Source organism: Arvicola amphibius, chromosome 9 (genome assembly GCF_903992535.2).
Source record: "Arvicola amphibius chromosome 9, mArvAmp1.2, whole genome shotgun sequence".
In the NCBI taxonomy this organism is placed as follows: Eukaryota; Metazoa; Chordata; class Mammalia; order Rodentia; family Cricetidae; genus Arvicola; species Arvicola amphibius.
In genome coordinates this window covers 76,342,782-76,360,090 of record NC_052055.2, presented here as the reverse complement: position 1 = coordinate 76,360,090, position 17,309 = coordinate 76,342,782, and the positions used below count along the sequence as shown (strand labels likewise).

At 38.4% G+C, this 17,309-nt stretch overlaps 1 protein-coding gene across 3 annotated transcripts in view; it reads left to right on the top strand.

The window, feature by feature from the left end:
- The first annotated feature begins 34 nt into the window (after positions 1–34).
- The window catches only part of Mmut (methylmalonyl-CoA mutase), a 30,934-nt gene continuing 13,659 nt past the window's right edge, over positions 35–17,309 (top strand). The window contains exons 1-7 of one of the 3 annotated variants that reach the window (XM_038341186.2): positions 35–187; positions 4,133–4,550; positions 5,791–6,158; positions 9,268–9,425; positions 11,475–11,646; positions 14,120–14,368; positions 17,004–17,115. In XM_038341186.2, the coding sequence (XP_038197114.1) occupies positions 4,172–4,550; positions 5,791–6,158; positions 9,268–9,425; positions 11,475–11,646; positions 14,120–14,368; positions 17,004–17,115 (1,438 nt within the window). In that variant the 5' untranslated portion in view covers positions 35–187; positions 4,133–4,171. Of the gene's footprint in view, positions 188–211; positions 480–4,132; positions 4,551–5,790; positions 6,159–9,267; positions 9,426–11,474; positions 11,647–14,119; positions 14,369–17,003; positions 17,116–17,309 lie in introns of those variants that run through there. The other 2 variants (XM_038341188.2, XM_038341187.2) reach the window with 2 other exon arrangements.

Genomic DNA, 17,309 nt, shown 5'->3' with positions numbered 1-17,309 from the left:
GGTCCTTTACGTCATCAGGAGCGCGCCCGCGACGGCGGGACCGGATTGGCTGGTCGGAGGGTGGGGTCAGCTACGCCCCCTGATTGGACGGGTTCTGAGCTCCAGCTGCTGGCACCGGGGACCGGTGGGGATCGGGGCTCGGCTGTGGGATCGGGGCTCGGCCCGGTCGCCTTCCGCTTTGTGGCCTGTGAGTAAGCCTGTACGCCGGGGAGCCCGGCAGGCTTGCAAGTCTGCCCCCTCACTGCGGTCATCTTTCTGCCTCGTCTCTCTGACCTCCTTTCCTTTCTTCTTTACTGGGACAGAAGCCACCGGCTTTCTCCCTGAAGTTTAGGTGTCTTCGGCTGACTTCTCATTTTCGGCCAGGACATTGAGATTCGGAGGTCACCGCTGCAGAGTGCGTTTCTACAGCGCGGTAGCCTTGTCGCTCTGTTCCCTGGCTTCCCACGCACGCGCCAGGCAGAGGTCACTTGTGGGTAGAGGTAGACTCGGGTTGTTTGTAGGTTGTTTCTGCTAGACGTGGTGGCCCAATAAACAAACAAACAAACGATAGGAGAAAGAAATGAAAAGGACAAGGCATGTGTAATTCGTTACAAAACTAAACATTTCTAATTTCTCAGTTTTGCCATTCAGAGCACAACACATGCGTGCAGTTTTAAACCACATGTTGATTTTCTTCCAACATAGTTTTGTGTTTAATGGTTTTCATTAGGGCAGTGATTCTCAACCTTCCTAATGCTGCAACCCATAGTGTAGTTTCTCATGTTGTGGTGACCCTCCAACCATAAATTGTTGCTGCTTCATAACTGTAATTTGCTACTTTTATAAATCGTAATGTGAATATTTTTGGATATAGAGGTTTGCCGGAGGGGTCACGACGTAACAGGTTGAAAACCGCTGCTTTAGGCTGAGAGTTCCTTTCTTCTAATAACTTTCAGGCTCTGGGTATCCACCACCTTTGCAAATCGAACAGCGGGAGTGGCTAGCTTTTATGAAGTGTTAATGTGGAGCCACATGTAAACAGTTACGAGCTCTTAAGAGTTATAATTTTGTTTCTTTTTTTGTTCTTGTTTAATTTATGTTTTGGAGTCGGGGTTTTTCCATATAGTCTGGGTTGCTCTGGAACTCCATGCTGTAGACCAGGCTGGCCTTGAACTTACAGGTCTGCCTGTTCCAGAGCACTGGAATTAAAGGCTCCCTGTTTTTTTTTTTTTCTAAATAACTTTTATCTGAGGAATATATGCATACACACATACATACATACATACATATATTTGTGAGGAAGGCCTTCATTATTTCACTTTAACACATTCTAGTCGTCATTAACACAAATATTTACACATTGCTTCTTTGAATGCTTGAAATCCTTTTATGGCTCTTTAAGGAAAATTTAGAATTCCTGTTGTCACCAACAATACTGGTGTGTGTGTGTGTGTGTGTGTGTGTGTGTGTGTGTATGCATGCATGTAGCATGCATGCATGTATGTATGTATTAGAGACACACTATGTAGCTCTGATTGGCCTGGACTCCTTTTGTAAATCAGGCTGGCCTTGAACTCACAGAGATCACCTGCCTCTGCCTCCCCACTGTGAGGATTAAAGGCACTATGTGTGTCTAGCACTGTTATTTTGAAGTGCTGTTTTCAGTGTTTACTAATTTGGCCTTTGGCTTTTCAGAAAATCCCTGTTAGATTGGGATCCTGTTTTATCATTTCTTCAGTTTGAAGAAAGATCCATTAAAATTTTGTTTTACAGGAGTCTGCTTCCTGTCTTGAGTGTTCTTTCAGGAAGTTTTTGAATCTTGTTAGTGTTCCGATCCCTGCAGAAGCAGTGCAGATGTAAGCTCAATATTCTCTTCACTCACTTTTTAGGCTTTCTGAAGTCCGAGTGGCTTGAAATAAAAATGGATAACAAAGCTCTCTTGTATTTAATAGGTTAAAAGTTACAAAACTTTAAAAAATTGCTATCTTTTTTTTTTTATAATTTCAAAATTAAGATACATTTATTTTTTTTCTTTTCTTTTTTTTTTTTCCCCTCATGGTTTATTTTTTCCACATTTAAAAATTTCCATCTCCTTCCCTCCTCCTCCCCCTTCCCTCCCCCCCTTCTCCCCCTTCCCTCCCCTCCCCTCCACCCATACCTCCCCTCCCTCCCTCTCAAGGCCAAGGAGCCATCAGAGTTCCCCACTCTATGCTAAGACCAAGGTCCTCCCAACTCTCCCCCCCCCCCCCCCCCCCCCCCCCCCCCCCCCCCGTCCAGGAAGGTGATCGACCAAGCTGAGAAGGCTCCCACAGAGCCCGTCCATGTAGAAGAACCAGAGCCCAGCACCATTGTCTTTTGCTTCTCAGTCAGCCCCCATTGTTGGCCACATTCAGAGAGACGGGTTTGGTCGCATGATCCATCAGTCCCATTCCAACTGGGGTTGGTGATCTCCCATTAGTTCTGTCCCACCGTCTCCATGAGTGAACGCACCCCTCTAGTTCCTGACTTTCTCCTTCATGTTCTCGCTCCTTCTGCTGCTCTTTTTTGTATTTATGTTTTTATTCTGTTCTGCTTTCAAAAAAGCTAGTTGAGTATATTGCATTTACGGGGATGTATCTTGATTCCTTCACCTAATACTTACTTGAGCCTCTTTCCTTTCATATACTATACTCAACTATCAAGTTCAACTTTTAAATTGTCAAAATACTTAGAGAGCGTACACACAATGGTAACTGGATAGAGTGCTAATTTCCACAAACGTAACACACTGATATAATTGATATCCAGATCATAACACTCATCATAAAGGCTTCCTTTTTTACTGTAATAAATGAAAACTTCTCTAAATCTTATGGGAAATACTACTTTTTCTATTTTCTAAAGTTAATTTAATAGTTCCGTTAAATTCTTTCCTTTGTCTGTGTTTTAACACACATTCTAATTAAGTTTGTAATGTTTCTGTTTCTCTAGTGCAAATGAAACTGCAGAGAATGTGTTCTATCTTTCATTGTAGAAGTTGTCCCAGGATGGATATTACCCACCTTAAGGGGGTAACATTTTTGAGACCTTTTATGTGTTGGAAATTTACATCGTAAAGTAGTTAAAATATCTAATATTTCCATCAGTGGTTTTATGTTTCTTGTTTTGTGAACCAAATAACTATTTGGCAGTCTTCATTGTTTTACTAACTCAATAGGTCAGAAGTAAATGTGAAAATGGAAATTCTAAAAGATTACTTTTATATTTTTATTATTTTATGTATATGAGTGTTTTGCCTCCACACACTTCTGTGCACCCATTCGTGCTTGGTGCCTGAGGAGGTGGTGAACCTCTATGTGTGGGCTGGGAATCAAACACAGGAATTCTTTGCAACAGCAAGAAATGCTCTTAACCATTGAGCCAACTCCCTAACCTGAAACCTAGAATTTTAAACTCATTTTTGCCTAGTGTAAAGCACCTGGTGAGACAACTGTATTAATGAAATTTGCATCTGATTTTCTTTTGAAAACAAGGCTCTATATGATGAGACTATGTAACACTTAAGTGTCAAGTAAGTGAGGCAGTTTGCTGTTTTTCTCTGTGGGTAAATACTTGGCATATGCAGTGATCTATGACTATTCTCGTATTTCTAGTACATAAAATGTATAAATGACAAAGACAGAAATACGTTTGATACTACATGGAGACCAGGTCATGGATGCCTTGGAGGCCTGCTTGTTCTAATTACTGCATTTTTCTCTATACACCAATGTAATGTCTACCATAAACTAAAAGAATTGTAAATGGGTTTTGAATGAAAATTAATTGAAATACTACCTTATATTTACCATATGATGTAACCTTTGAAAATTTTTGTAGGGAGTAAGATGTAGTCAGATTTGCCTTCTATCAGTGTTGAATGGGCTGGAGGGGGCTAAGACTGGTCAGGAAGACCAGCTAAGAGGCTGTGGGGTAAGAAGACTGTATCTAGAACAATAGTGATTATGAAGAACAAGAGTAAATGTTACATAATATCAGATGCAAAGCAGAAAAGGAAAGAAAGATGAAACAGGACCAATATTACAGGAGTCCACCTTTTCCCCTAGCCACTGAAAACTCCTGACTTTCTTCCCAGTTCTAAATGTGTGTATATTGTTTTTCTAACTTTTTCTAGGGCAGTTCTCGTCTGTTTGGGGAGTATCCGTGCTTCACCATGTTGAGAGCTAAGAATCAGCTTTTGTTGTTATCACCCCATTGCCTGAAGCAGCTAAAAGTTACATCGGCCTCCAGATGGAACCGGCTTCTACATCAGCAGCAGCCCCTTCACCCAGAGTGGGCTGTACTGGCCAAAAAGCAGCTGAAAGGCAAGAACCCGGAGGACCTAATATGGCGCACCCCAGAAGGGATCTCTATAAAGCCCTTATATTCCAGGGCAGATACTATGGACTTACCTGAAGAGCTTCCAGGAGTGAAACCCTTCACACGTGGACCCTACCCCACCATGTATACCTATAGGCCCTGGACCATCCGTCAGTATGCAGGCTTTAGTACTGTGGAAGAAAGTAATAAATTCTATAAGGACAATATTAAGGGTAAGATTTCAGTGTGAGAGGTGATGGGTATGATGACATAAGAGACATTAATATCTGAAAATACAATATTCATTTTATGCGTAAATTTACTGTGAAGCAAATGGATGCCTTTCAACTTCTTTGTCAAAAAGATATGAGGCAAAAGTAAAAGGTGTAAAATTCTTGGAGATAAAGCACACTTTTACCTACACTGTAGGAAAGAAATGAGATGAATATGCACAAAGGAAAGAGAGATGAGCTTATCCTTGGGAAGCTTTTAGTTGATTTCGTTGAGGTAAGAATTGGAGGGACAGCTTAGATGAAATAAGGAAATAAGTAGGAAATAAGGTGATAACCATATCTATAGTGAAATCTGTCCTTTATTAGACAATTATATCTACGATTTCCTTTCTACTGTATGACAAAATCTTACTGATTGAATGCTCAGCTTTAGATTTTCTAGGCTTATGTTGCTTAGAGAGGGATTAGATTTATAGTTAATGTGTTTAGTTATTTGGCAGTTTTTCCTAGGGACTGGATATTTAGCTTGGTAGTGCGTTGAAGGCCTTGGATTTCATTCCTAGTTCCATTAACATTTTTAGGACATTATGAGAATAAAATCTAAAATTCTCCTTTTTGGTTTTTTTGTTTTTTCAAGACAGGGTTTCTCTGTAGCTTTGGAGCCATCCTGGAACTAGCTCTTGTAGACCAGGCTGACCTTGAACTCACAGAGATCTGCCCGCCTCTTGCTCCCCCCCCCCCCCCCCATCTTGGGCTGGGATTAAAGGCATGCGCCACCACCACCCGGCAAAATCTAAGGTTCTATTTCAATAATATTTGAATGGCTATGGCTTAAAGATATGACCATGGTAAAAAATAAAAAAGGTAGAAAAGCTTATATATGCTAAATTGCATTAAGTATATGTGATCAGCTAGATGTTTTCATGAATTTTGAGAACATCTCAATGAAAAGAATAAAGACAACCGCAAAATTTGTTTGATGTATGAGATTAAGCCACAAATCCTTGTGCAGGTGTGAGATGAGTGATATTCTGTTGCTTCTGTTATTTCTTATAGGTCTAGCAGCTCAGTTTGTGTGTCTTAGCATCCTGGAATGAGCTTACTCTTAGGAAGCCAAGCATTTGTTTTACATGAGCACAGACTGAGGTATATCTGCTTCCAGTGTCTTCACTGAGACTCTAACATACCCATGGCTTCTTTTTTTTTTTTTTTTTTTTTTTTTTTTTTCATTTGTACTTAGCTGGTCAGCAGGGATTGTCTGTTGCCTTTGACCTGGCAACACATCGTGGTTACGATTCCGACAACCCTCGAGTTCGCGGAGATGTTGGAATGGCCGGAGTTGCTATTGACACTGTAGAAGACACCAAAATCCTCTTTGATGGTATTCCTTTAGAAAAAATGTCCGTTTCCATGACCATGAATGGAGCAGTTATCCCAGTCCTGGCGACATTTATAGTAACCGGGGAAGAGCAAGGCGTGCCAAAAGAGAAGCTCACAGGCACAATTCAGAACGACATCCTAAAGGAGTTTATGGTCAGAAACACTTACATTTTCCCCCCAGAACCATCCATGAAAATTATCGCTGACATTTTCCAGTACACAGCACAGGTATGCTTTCTTCTGAAGGGTTTGCTGTAGTCATTCGTAGGGGATTTCACAAAGTGCTGCAAGTTACCGTGAAGTTCAATACTGAGTCTAAGTTATCTTGTCGGCCTGCCTTCTTATCTCTTAGAGCTTTGGTAATTGTATGGCCATAACCTAGGTGGTATTCCACTTTTCCATTTACTGTTTATTTCATTCTTTGAAAGTTAGTTGTCTGATAATTGTTAGAGTAAGGAGCTCTCACTTTCTTGGTTCTTTTCAGAATTTGTTCAAATGGAGTCAAGATGCATACTGGTATCAAGACAGATAGAATTTTATTTCTGCTACTGACTGGTTTGGAACAGACTGCTTATATGTCTGCCACCTCTGTGCCATCCCTAATTCACCCCTGAATAATGTATCCCTTTCCAGGCAGATTAATGGGAGAAGGCAGCTACCTGGGCCTCCACATTTTCTTTTGAGCAGTGCATGTTTTCCTGGTCTTCTCTGCACCTCTGTCTTGTTAGCAGTGCCTGTCTCCTCACAACCCTTAGAGCTGCTTAATGCCAAATAGGAAGTCTCTTCTGCATCACAACTTCTTAACCTATTCACCCTCTTCATCTACTTATCTCAGAAATCCTGCAAACATTTTCTGCACCCTTCATTTGCTATTCAGCCTTTGTCCTTTGAAAAGTATTTTGTTGTTTTGCATCTGCAAATTGTACTACATAAAATTGTATATGTATATTGGTATTATATATAACTGTATTTATGCTACATTTGGAGATTTCCAAGACATATGTAAATATTCTGCCTAAGAGCATATAGCAAGCACATACATAGCTGTAGATTAAACTAAATGGGAGTCTGCTCTGTTTGGTTTAAGGAAGTTAGAAGGTGGTCTGTGAGGGGTTTGCATCTGTGGAGCGCCGCAGTAATCAGAACTCCAGGTTCCTTTTATCTTGCTTTTTTTTTTTTTGTTGTTAGGTATATTAACTGCTATGTTTAAGGAAAGAAGGAAGGAAGAAAGGCCAGATGTGTGCCAGCGAGAGGGATCTTCCAGAGGACTAGCTAAGTCCTCCTGTCTCTGTGGCCGCAGTAGTAAGACAAGAGCGGAGACTAGGACTTGTACTGTGGAGCTCTAAACTTAGGACGTGCTGTCAGAGAAGACTGGCTGCTGGGGTGGATAGTATCATTCCTTGCGTCTGTACCCTGTGATGTCACCTTGTACAAGATCCTAATGATATCTAGAAGTTCTGAATTGTGCTTACATGCTTACATAATCCTTGTGACAGCAAGCCAGTTTCAGATTCTGATCAAATGATACTTTTTTAAAAAAAAATATTGTGTAAATTGTGAACTTTGTATTTTTTAAAAAGAATTCTTAATTATGGGAAAATATGTATGTTGTGATATTACTGTGTTAACTATTTTTAAGTGTGCAGTGGTATTAAGAATATTCCACTGTTGTGCAACCATTACCTGCATATCCCTTTACTCTTAATTTTGCAGAACTGAAACTGTCTGTTCCACAGACAGCCCTATTGTCCCTGCCTTTCCTGCTCTAGGATCCCACCATTGTATCGCTATAAGCGTTTGCAAATTTCAATACTGCAGATTGCTCACATGAGTAGGATCATTCAGTATTTCTCTGTTTGGATAGGCTCATTTCCTTTAATATACTATTGCCAGTGTTGTCCTTTTTATGCCATACGACAACTTCCTTCCTTTCTAAGGGTAAATATTCTATCATATTATACTTCTGTTATTTAAAAGTCTATCAGTACATGCCTCTGCACAGCAAAGCACCTGTTTCCTGGCTTTTGTATGTAAACTCCAAAAATACAGTTATTTTTCTCAATTTCATTTGATTCTATCTATTTTTTGATTTTGTTATAGAGAATTTTCAAAGAACTTTGGGTTAGAGTACTTGAAATTGTTGTGTAAAATACACAACTATATTTGTGTATTATATGAGTGTACATAAGTATGATATATGTAAATGTGGTATATATAATTTATAACATATATAAAGTCAAATAACTTTTTTGAGAGCTTAGTGTCTGCCAGGATAATACTAAGTGATTTAGATGAATCATATTATCTTAAAACAGTTCTACAAGAATGACGTAGTTATTACCTCTACTTTGTAGGAAACCAAAGAATAGCGCTGTTGAGAAAGTTAGCAGTGGTTAAGTGTCATGGTGGAAATATGAGCCCTCTGACGTCAGAGTCCGTGTTTTCAGTGTTTTTATTTTATGTTCAGTTGAAAAAAGTCGTACGATAACTCTTAGATTCTGCAGGGTCTATTCAGTCAGGTACTAGACCTGACATGGAATGTTGAGGAACATTGGTATGTGGCATTCTTAGTGGTCATGGTAGAAAGGAGCTAGAATATGCTTGATATTAACAATAACAGTAAATCAAACTGAAATCTTTGTTTTTTTTAAAAACAGGACAAAGCCAACCTTTTAAAAATCATTTATTTATTTTTATTTCATATGAATTGCTGTTTTACCTGCATTTATGTATATATATATATACATATATATATATATATGTGTGTCAGATCTCCTGGAACTGGAGCTACTGACAGTTATGAGCTGCCATGTGGGTTCTGAGACTGGGGCCCAGGTCCTCTGGAAGAACACCATTGCTCTTAGCCACTGAACCATCTCTCCAGTCCCAGTCTCTGATATTTTAAAGCTATGTGTTTTATCCTGTTTTGCTTCAAAATGTAACACTAAGGATCAAATCAGGTTTGCTCACTGTGTACTTGTTCATATTGGATACATTTATGCAAATACAAAAATAATGTGAGTAATATAAAATTTGTCAACATATCAGGCAAATCATAAGGTCTTTATGAAGTCTTGGCTAGCCTGAGGGATAACTAGGGCAACTGTTTTCTGGCAGAAAAACAAATATGACACCTTGAAGATGCTTCCAAGATCAATCACTTAAATTTGAGAGGGAATTTGAGTTAACAAATACTAGTTTTTGTCAGTTATGATTATAAACTACCAAGTAATCTGAAATTGAACAAAATTTATAGATAATGCTTGCTTTCATAACCTAAGTTGAAGAGAACCTTTTCATATTTCATTTATTGTTATATATTTCTTATTTTATATAGCACATGCCAAAATTTAATTCCATTTCCATCAGTGGTTACCATATGCAGGAAGCAGGGGCTGATGCCATTCTAGAACTGGCCTATACCATCGCAGATGGCTTGGAGTACTGCAGAACTGGACTCCAGGCTGGACTCACAATTGACGAATTTGCACCAAGGTCAGTAGATTAAAGTTAGGTATCTTGTCTACATCAACAACATTCATAGAACCATTTTCTACCTCTACAGCAAAAATATACTGATAAAATAAATTTGTAGAAATAAATGCCATGATATATTTAGATTGTGTTATATTTTTCCAAGTGAGAGAAAATAAGCCAATATTATCAATAGCAAAAATAAAAAGTAACAAATTTAATCTGACCACACTTCTGTATAAATTGGAAGAATGCCATCTTTCTAGTGAGCACAACTAGCATATACATGGAGTTATATTAAAATATAAACATGAGATCAAATTACATTATATTTTTTTATTTGAAAATATGGAAATTACCTACTTTTTTTCTCTTTAATACCTATATAAATGTTTGGCGACACACAATATTAGAAACTATATTGTCTCAAAATGAATTGTTAACAAAGTTGCATGAAAAATAAGGAAACATTTCAATGAAGTTTATGGACTATTTAAATTGGTCAGAAATAATCATTCAGATCAGCAATGCCTTAGTGAGCTTGTCCCTGAAGTGAGACTCACTTGTGTGCTAGCAATTCAGATGTGCAAAACATGGCAAATGACAATTTCTTTGTTCTAAGACATTGTTTTTACAACAGCTTCCAAAATATGGTCCAGGGACTCCTGGGGATTACATAGATCTTGAAGGTTTACACTGTTCCTGAGTACTTTAAAACTTGGCTTTCCTTTTACATTTTTATTTCCCCCAGGTTGGTATAAACCTACATGGTATGTTATATTGAGGTAGATGGGACATATAGCTGTCTTCGTTTAAGCTGCACATTAAAGAGGTTTGCAAAAGTGCAAAACAGGATCGGGAAAATGACTGGTTGGTCTGAGGATCTGAGTTTAACCCCCACAGCCCACGTTTCAATGCTGTAGACATGTTTAGAATCCCAGTGCTGAGGAGGCAGAGGCAGGTGGGTTCCTGGGGTTCACTTGCCAGCTATCTCAGCTCTTAGACCCTGTCTCAAAAATAAACATCAAGAAACAGACCTTTGGTTTGCACATGCGCACCTTCACACACATGAGCACACAGAAAATGGACACCCTTCTAATAAAAACATTTTAAAATAAAATGATTCTTCTAAGTTTTGATATTATGATACGGAAATACTACTGTTTAAAAGGTATATATTTTACATGTTAGATGTTTATTATTTTACATGAAATAATAATGGATAAAATTTAGATAATTATATTGAAATGAAGAAAAGTTCTTCACAGTCTTCCGCAGATTTTAAGGATGAGCCCAGATCCTAAGACCGCTCAGTACTGGAGTTCATTGAGTTTTAGTAAATGTTAGTGTCTTAGTGCCCTTTTGGTTTACATGAGATTTTGCAGCCTTCTGGCCACTAGAGGCAAATAGGTAATCATGTCAATCAGTTAAATCCGTTGCAGAATGTGAGGTAAAAGGGAATAAATAAGGAGGCTAGGGACAAATTAAACAAATGTGACTAAGCCCAGTGCTCAATCATTTTCTTAAAACAAGCAAATTAAGCCACCCCATGCTATACAAACAAAGTAAGCATGTGATTCTGTTCTTTCAGTCACAACCCCTGTGTTACAAAGGGTTTTTTTTTTTTTTTGTAACAAAATGGATCTTGAGCTGGACATGTGGATGAATGGTGAAAGTGTTTGCCCAGCAAGTGTAAGGCCCAAGGTTCAATCCCAGTGCTGTGTAAATAAAAATTTGATTCTGTGTTACTCAGGGTGAAACCCAGGGTCTAGTGTGTGTTGGGTAAATACTCAACCACTTAGCCACGTCCCCTGCCCAAGAACATTTCTTACTCAGCACACAAGAGGAAACCATTGTGAAGGGAATAATTATTCCCAGAAGCAAACATTCACAGCCATTTTTTATGTTAGGGTCACAGTTACTTAGATATGTGTGTGCTTTGCTTTTCCTTCAAATTAATTGTTTGATATTCAGATCTGGACACGTGTTTTTCTAGTGTGTGATACAGTTTGTTTTCATTTCTTATTTGTATTTTTAAGTTTCATCTACTTCTGGACTTTACCTTTTTAGGTTATCTTTCTTTTGGGGAATTGGGATGAACTTCTACATGGAAATAGCGAAGATGCGAGCTGGGAGAAGACTTTGGGCTCACTTAATAGAAAAGATGTTCCAACCTAAGAACTCCAAATCTCTTCTTTTACGAGCACACTGCCAGACATCAGGGTGGTCACTTACTGAGCAGGTGTGTATCTATCTGAAAATAATATCTTGAATAAAGAAAACAAACTTTTTTTTCTTTGGACTGTAGAGGCAGGAATCGTATTTAGCAACCTGTTTGCTAATATTTGGAAGTTATGAGTATCTTGAAGTATAATGCACTCTTAGGGTTTGAGTTTACACATATTGAAAAGAGTTAGCGCCCTCTAGTGGTTAACTCAGATCATTTCTGTCTTGGCTTGTTTAGATTAGCATACAAAGTTACATGTTTGTTTCTCACATCACCTTCATAGGCATATGGCATTATATTTAGCTCTCTTCATTCCTCTCCCCCACACACTCCCTTTTCCCAGTGCTTCCCTTTCTCTTTTTAGATAGTCCCCTGTTCAAATTTTTTAAAATCACATTCTTCTGTTTTATCACATCTATCTTCTCTGTTACTCACCAGCCATAAGATATCGCCTCCCCCTTTTTAGTTTTGTGGCCTACAAACATACTTGTAAATACACACACACAACACACACACACACACACACACACACACACACATACACACACACATTTAATTTTAAATCTAGGTTCTGTGGATGAGAAAAAATACAAGGTAATTGTCCTGACTCTGGCTTATTTTGCTGAACATCTGATTTCCAGTTACACCCATTTTCCTACAGGTCATGATTCATTTTTATTTATAGCTGTGTAAGATTCCATTGCATTTATCTATCACATTCTCCATTCATGTGTTGATAGAGATCCAGACTGGTTTCCTTTCCTAGCGATTGTGACTAGAGAATTAATAAACCTGGATGTGCAAGTATCTCTGTGTTGATTTAGGGTCTTTTGGGTGTGTGCTCAGCAGCAGTCTAGCTGGACCATATGGTGCGCTGCTTCTAGGCCTCTTTGACTGTGCACACCCATTTCTATAGTAGCTCTGCAGCAGTTCACACTCACCGGCAGTGAATAGGGCTCCTCTTTGCATCTTTGCTGATGTTTGTTGCTGTTTGTTTCCTTTCCCTTTCCTGTTGCCCCTCCTTCCTTTTTTTCTTTTCTTCTTTTACCTTTTTTCGCCTTCTAATCTGGACTAGAACTCAATATGAAGATCAGGCTGGCCTCCGCCTGCCTCTGCGTCCTGAGTGCTGGGATTACAGGCTTGCACTCACACCTTGTGTCACTGGTGCTCATGATGATAACCATTCAGACTTGGATGAAGTGGAATCTTAAAGCAGTTTTACTGTCATTTCCTTGATGGCTAAGGCTGTGGACACTTCACGTTTGTATTTATCTTTGGGGTTCTTTTCTTGGTCTTTAGCCTTTTCAATCTTTTCAGTGCGTTAGCTTGTGCAGGGATTTAGGGATTTGGTGTTTGGGACTCATTGTTTGCAGCTCTTTACATGTCTTGGGTATTATTCTCCTAGTTGGTGTGTAATGGCAGGTCTTTTATTTCCCATCTGAGCCGGTCTCTTCACTCTGTGGCTGTTTCCTTTGTTACACAGGCGCTTCTGCATTTCATGGAATTTCATTGTCAATTCTTGGGATTATTTACTGTGCAAATTGAGTGAAAAATTATTTGCTGATAAAGAAATAAAAACCACATTATAATTAATACTTGTAAACAATTTTGAAGAGATACATCTTATTATAAAACTACCTACTTATAATTTGTTTTTATCCTAGTTCACACACACACACACACACACACACACACACTCAAAAGTTGTGTTTTAGGCAGGAAAGCACACAGGCATTTAAAGATTATTATCATTTGAATAGTATAACGTGATTCCATTGAAATTGGAAGACTTGGCTTCTTTATCTGTTCATTTTTATATGTCCACATATTGTGATTTTAAGTTACATGTCTTTTTTTACAGTTAATGATGAATAACAACCAGCATGTTCTTTATGACTAGAAGTAGAGATTGTGAGGTTGGAAGGAACTTTTATAATCTTGTGTCACTATCCTGACTTTTCCAATTAAAACTGAAATATATAGACTAGCCAACATCACCGTTAGAAATATAATGAATCAGAAAACTATTTTCTACCTTAGAATTTACACTGAATCACTTTAATTAGTCATATTAAGTGCCTACCTCATACACATCCATTGCAGGAGATACTCTGAGGTATGAAAAATACTTAGGAGATTATAAATTAGGAAAAAAGATTCCTGTAATCTAAGAAAAATTACATTTCATGATATGCTTATGGAATAGTATTTAAACAATGTAAAATTGTTTGGTATTTTAGAGGAATATATGAGACAATGTTTTCATGCCTAGGCCTGGAATAGACACCTTGACTCTTAATTCTTTTCCAGCTTGCTCACTAATTTGTGAGTTTTATTTACTACTCTGACGTCTGATGTTCAATCCATCCCCAAACTGCATTGGACATTGGTGTAGTTTATATAGTTGTTGCTTGATTATAATGTCTCTTATTGCTCTGTCTGTGAACTTTTTTCTTGTTTTGTTTTTATTTTTGGTTTAATGTTTTAGGATCCCTACAATAACATTGTCCGCACTGCAATTGAAGCAATGGCAGCTGTGTTTGGAGGGACACAGTCTTTGCATACAAATTCTTTTGATGAGGCTCTGGGCTTGCCCACTGTGAAAAGCGCTCGAATTGCCCGAAACACACAAATCATCATTCAAGAAGAATCTGGGATCCCCAAAGTGGCTGATCCTTGGGGAGGATCGTACATGATGGAATCCCTCACAAATGATGTTTATGAAGCTGCTCTGAAGGTCAGTTTCTCTCTCCTCTTTTTTGATCTATAAATAAACATTTTAAAATTTATGCTAAAACTATAAAATGTATGTGAAGAAAGTGAAATTTATCTTTGACTTTATAGTTTTCACTACTAAAGCATAATTAAAAGTATATGTCTGTTTCTATGGTTATATTTTATGCAGGATTAAAAGCTAGCTATTACTAAAAGTGCTTGTGCTTACACAGATGCAAAGACACAGACAGACACACATGTAGACAACATGCATAGAAACAGACAGACTCACACAGATATGTAGATAAATAAGCAAACAGACACATGGACACAGGCTCACACTGACAAGGACAGACATAAACAGATACACAGGCACATACAGAGACACACATACACATATACACAGACACACACACACACACACACACACACACACACACAGGAAGTGGGGAGGCAGTACTCTATTGTATTTCAGCTCTTATTTTTCTGTTTACAGGAGTAAGCTACACTTTTCTTTTCTTTCTATCTGTGTCTTTTAAGTGACACATATACTGTTTCTTCTGATTTTGTTGGCCTTAGGCATTAGACACAATGCTTTAGACACTGCCTTTTGATTTCTGCTCTAGAAATATTTAGTATTTCAGCTGATAAAAATCTTCTTTCTTTCCCCTTCCTACCAATAGAATGATATCTTGGTTTCTCCCTTGCTTTGAACTGGCTTTTCCCTAGGTCTTCTGACGTTTATGGAATATAAAACCTGAATCTCATGCCTGTTATTTTGAAGTAGTTCTTTTTAAAAAAATTATGTAATATTAATACATGTGTGAAATATGTTTGAATAAAATCCACCCCTATTCTTTTCGTATTCTCCTCTCATCTACGTTTTCTTCCTAACTTCACATGCTCGCTCTTAAGAAAAGAAATAACACACTAAGTCCATTTTTGCTGCCTTCTGCATGGATGCAAGACCATGTACTGTCAGAACACTGCTCCCTACAGCTAATGGGCTCCCTCTCTCCTCATAGATATCAGTTGCCAGGAGCTTCTAAGATGGGGACGGAATGCTAACTCCTTCGCTCTCCATACTGAGGTTTTGACTGGCTTAATCTTGCAGGCCTTTTGCTTGCAGTTCCAGACAGCCACTGTGAGTCCATGTATGCAGCTAGACAGTCATGCCTGGCAAAACTGATTTTCCCCAGACATCTACTCTCTGTACCTCTTAAAAACTGTCCACCTCCTCTTCCACAATGATGACTTGAGCCTTTGGGAAAAGAATATGATGTGGAATGCCAACCATCCAGATCTTAGTCTCTGAGTGCTGAGCACTTGCGCATCTCTCTGTTAATCTTGATGTACTTCTCGTACTTCTCATAGAAGCTTCGTAGAATATGAGTCATTTATAACTTTATGTGTTTGAAAGTTTCTCCTTTGTGTTCTTATCCTTGACTCATGTGGGAAGCAGAGGAAGCCCTGCGTCAATGTGTAAGGAGGGGATAAAATCCTGAGCACATCATGTCAAGGACCTCGATGCCTCAGGCCAGGGAACTGGCAAAGCCTTCCTCTGCTCTGTGGGCAGATGATGACAGTGTGTGCAACAACAGCTTGTTCCTCCTGGCCAACTGCAGCCTGAGGCTGCTGCCTTAGAGACTTCATGTGGAGACTAGCTAAACGCCCCCTGCTGTGCTCTGCGTAAGAAGCACACAGCTTCTTGGCCATTGCTCATCACTGGTGCATTTCTCTCTATCTGAGCTTAGGGTCCACCCCATCCCAGCTTTGCTTATATTACTTGTATCTGTCTGTCCTTCTTAATGTCCTGTCACCCCCAGTCAAGTTCACATGTATGAGCTGCAGCGGACTTGATTTAAAATTATTTCTATGCATGACTCTGTGATCAAATTTATTAATACTAGTTTGCTTTTCATTTTAAGTTCTTTTTCTTGCTTCTTATATTTGTGATCAGAAATTCCATATCTTTCTTTCTGAAAGCATCAGTATTCTTCTGATTTTGTGTTGATACCCATCTCATATGCATATTTTATTCTATATTATACTAAGTTTTTGGTGATTCTCTTCCATCTCATATATACACATATATGATACCACTTTTTGTTATTCAGATTGAGAGTAGAAATGCATTTTGACATATATTTTTCTTAAAGAGTCATAAACATTAAAAACCTTCATATAAAAATAAAGGCTAGAGAATGAACCTTAAAAACTTCGTTCATGTAAAAACAAAGGCTAGAGAATTGGAGCGCTATTGTTGGTCTTTCCCCACAAGATGTGACTGAGGAATTTCAGGCCTTCCAGAATATACTTTAAAGTTTTTCTTTTGTCTCTTTAGGTAGCTTTACACACATAAATTCTGATTATTTCTCTTGTATATAATCAGTTACTTTCTTATAAAATATTAATTTAGCTTGTAATTTGAATGCTTTTTGGGATATATTACATATAGGGCTAGGTTGAATGTCCTTATCTCTCAGTTTTACTAACCTTTTTGTCTTTTCTCCTTTTGTTTCCTTCCTTTCTTTTCGTCCTTTCCCTCCCTCTTTCTTTCTCTCTCTCTCTCTCTCTCTCTCTCTCTCTCTCTCTCTCTCTCTCTCTCTCTCTCTCTCTCTCTCTCTCCTTCTCACTCTCTCTCTTTCTTTCATTAGCTCATACATGAGGTTGAAGAAATGGGTGGGATGGCCAAAGCTGTAGCTGAAGGAATACCTAAACTTCGCATTGAAGAATGTGCTGCCCGAAGACAAGCCAGAATAGATTCTGGTAAGAGAATAGAGAAGTTTGTGTATGAACTGCAGTGATTAAGGAGGACTATTAGTTTCTGCCTGTGGATACCGTGCACAATCAATACAAATACATTTTAAAATGAAATAGCAATGGAAAAATAGGGCTTTGGAAAGATATTTCTCATATTTAAGTATATTTAAATATATTTCTATGTCTGTATTTTGTATCTT